This window comes from Musa acuminata, chromosome BXJ3-7 (genome assembly GCF_036884655.1).
Source record: "Musa acuminata AAA Group cultivar baxijiao chromosome BXJ3-7, Cavendish_Baxijiao_AAA, whole genome shotgun sequence".
NCBI classification, from domain to species: domain Eukaryota; kingdom Viridiplantae; phylum Streptophyta; class Magnoliopsida; order Zingiberales; family Musaceae; genus Musa; species Musa acuminata.
Window position 1 is genome coordinate 34,512,761 of NC_088355.1, and position 2,926 is coordinate 34,515,686.

Consider the following 2,926-nt stretch of genomic DNA (forward strand, 5'->3'; position numbering starts at 1 on the left):
TTTTGTATATGAACAAATACTAGCAGGCCATAACACGTAGTAGAATTAAAAGAAATCACAATCAAATATGACATCAAGATTTACGTGAAAAACCCCTCTAACGTGAAGGGTAAAAACCACAAGTCAAACTAGAGATAATCCATTATAAGAATAATGAAAATATAAATCTCAATCTTTTGCCCAAAACCATAGCAACAATCACAATAGAATAACTAGGATACAAGGATTACGTCATTATATACAATATCCAAATTCTCCCCGAGTAATCACAGTAAAAATCTATTGTATATATGATCTAACCTGATATGAGAATACTACCTAGATAATTGAGAACAGTCTCTCTATGTTGTCCTTGTCTTCTTCCCTTTCCTTCCTTATTTTTCTATAATTTTCTCCTAATTTTTTGAATCATGTAGCTGTTGTCATTTTTTTCTCCTCGTTGCTGCAATTTTTCTCAACGTTGCTATAATTTTTCTCCTCAAAAAATCACAACCCACCTAATTTGATCTAGGATTAGGTGAAAGGGGTGGACTATTGACGGTTAAAACTTGGACTGAATTCATGGGCTGTCAGCCCAACAGATCTTGACCTAGGATTTCATATACATAACTCAAACAGCCAATGTTTCGGATTAATTATACTATAGTAGATGAATAATTCATCTACAATAGATGACTATCACCTTAATCACACCAAACCACCGAGTAACCGAATGATTTGGCAACGTCAGCCGGAAAGTTACTGGGACCCTATTTAGTTCTCACTTCACTTCTCTTCACTTGTCCTCTCCTACAGGTATAATCTTATTGGAGAACGGACGACCAGAAACGGAGCGGAAGCGAGACCGAGAGCGAGAGGAAGCATCCTAATCTCCTGGTACTCAATCTCCTTCATCGAAGGGCTCCAATTCTTCCAAGTATTTAAAGCCTAAAATTCGTATCCCTCTTCTCGTTCTCATGTGTTGTTAGCAATAATCCAAGGCAGCAACAATTCAACGAGTGACACACATTTTAAGCGTTAGTTCCCTTCAGATCCTCACTATATAACTCTCTCTTCCCAATCCATCTCAACAAACAGTTCATTCATCAAAGATTGATCTTTCACAAGGTTGATCTTCACGTAGAAGATGCATCCCGGTCTCTACGAGGTATCCTTTCTCCTCCTCCTCCATCTCTACTTTGCCGCCTTCATTTGCACCACAGGGGCATCATCACCATCTCTTTTTGATGGCAATCTTGAACTCCCGAGAGGTTTCATTCCAACCGTGTCACTGGAACACTTAGACCCCACCCTCCCCCCGGCCCTCCCCACCCAGACTCCGCACTGTTCCCTGGTCGTCCTCCAACAGGACTTCGCCAACACCGTCGGCGCGACGCCGGCCTCCGCCAACTATACGCACCCCCCAGACTGCCCCTTCCCATGGACGCGCGTCGTCCTCGAGCTCAGCGTCGCCGCCACAGACCTCCAGGAGTCCCGAGTCGCCGCCATCTGGATCGACGGCGCAGAGGTCCTCCGCACCGCCACCCCCATCCCCATGGTTCGTGGCGCTTTCTGGCGCGTCCACAAGGACGTCACCCGCTACACGGCCCTCCTCCGCCGCCTGGCTGATGGCGGCGGTGTTGTCTCCATGATGCTGGAGAACTCAAACGCGGTCCTTCCCGGCGTCTTCAGCGCCAACGTTTCGCTCCATTACTACCGCGGCCCGGTCGACGACGGCAGGTCGAAATTAGTGTCTAATGCGGCGCACCCCTCCGTCAGATCCCTTTATCGCGAGCCCGCGGACCTTGTCCTTCCCATCTCCAAGCCCGACGGACAATATGGATCCGGCTTTTGGTATCGTATTGACAACGAGACCGGCGTCGAGTCTACCACCGTCGCCATCCCCAGAAACACATACCGTGCCGTCCTTGAGATATTCGTGTCGTATCATGGCGAGGATGAATCATGGTATACTAATCCATTGAGAAATAACTATCTTCACCAGTCAACTGCAGCCAAGCTTTCGGCACCGCGGGCCAACGGCGCGTTTCGGCAGGTCTACGCCACAATCGACGGGCGTTACGTAGGTGGGCACGTTCCCTTTCCGGTCATCTACCCGAGTGCCATCAACCCCTTCTTCTGGTCCCCGGTGGCGGCAATCGGCGCGTTCGACATGCCGTCTTACGACCTCGACCTGACGCCGTTTCTGGCGCTGATGCTCGACGGGCAGCCCCACGAGATCGGGCTGGGTGTGCGCAGCGCCCTGCCACACTGGCTCGTGAACGCCAACCTCCACCTCTGGGTCGACTATTGGTCGGACGCGGTCCAGGCCGGTCCGGTGGCGTACTTTGCCCCGGCCATCCAGATGAACCGCAACGCCGAGTGGCGCAACCCCGACGGTCAATCGGAGATCGGGGCCGAGGGGCTCGAAAGGTTCGCCGGGTGGGTGAGCTCGTCGAGGGGTAACCTCACCACCGAGGTGCGGCATAAGATCAAGCTGACGAGCCAGGTGCAGGTGCAGAACCGCGGGGCGGTGACCCAGATCGATTTCATCCTCAAGGAGAGGACAATGGTGACAGTCATGAGGGGGAACCAGTGGCTCCACCGGGCGCAGGCGGTGCTGGATGCGCCCATGCAGGTTCAGACCGCGATGGTGAACGCGGCGGGCGGGCCGGCGCGGCAGAAGACGCGGCTCTTCCACCAGCTGATGGAGGCGGTGAGCCTGAGCGAGGGGCAGGCCGGGGCGACGACGACGAGAGAGCTGACCGACCGGCAGGACGCGGAGGGATCGGCGCTTGTGGACGGCGGATGGGAGAGCGGAAGGATCCGGTCGTCATACCAGTACAGGGACGGAAGCAAGTGCTACGCCCGGAACGTGGCCACGGCTGGCGGAGCGGTCATCCAGGACAGGAAGGCCTCCTGCTTTGCCATGGCTGATGATGCCTGA

General features: G+C 53.0%; 1 protein-coding gene across 1 annotated transcript; it reads left to right on the forward strand.

The window, feature by feature from the left end:
- Positions 1–1,126: 1,126 nt before the first annotated feature.
- LOC135642915 (peptide-N4-(N-acetyl-beta-glucosaminyl)asparagine amidase A-like) lies at positions 1,127–2,926 on the forward strand. The gene has a single exon (XM_065159395.1). It carries the CDS (start codon positions 1,127–1,129, stop codon positions 2,924–2,926), a length of 1,800 nt encoding a protein of 599 aa, XP_065015467.1.

Excerpts from the sequence above, each read along its gene's own strand:
- LOC135642915 (XM_065159395.1), top strand. The coding sequence starts at position 1,127 with ATGCATCCCGGTCTCTACGAGGTATCCTTTCTCCTCCTCCTCCATCTC.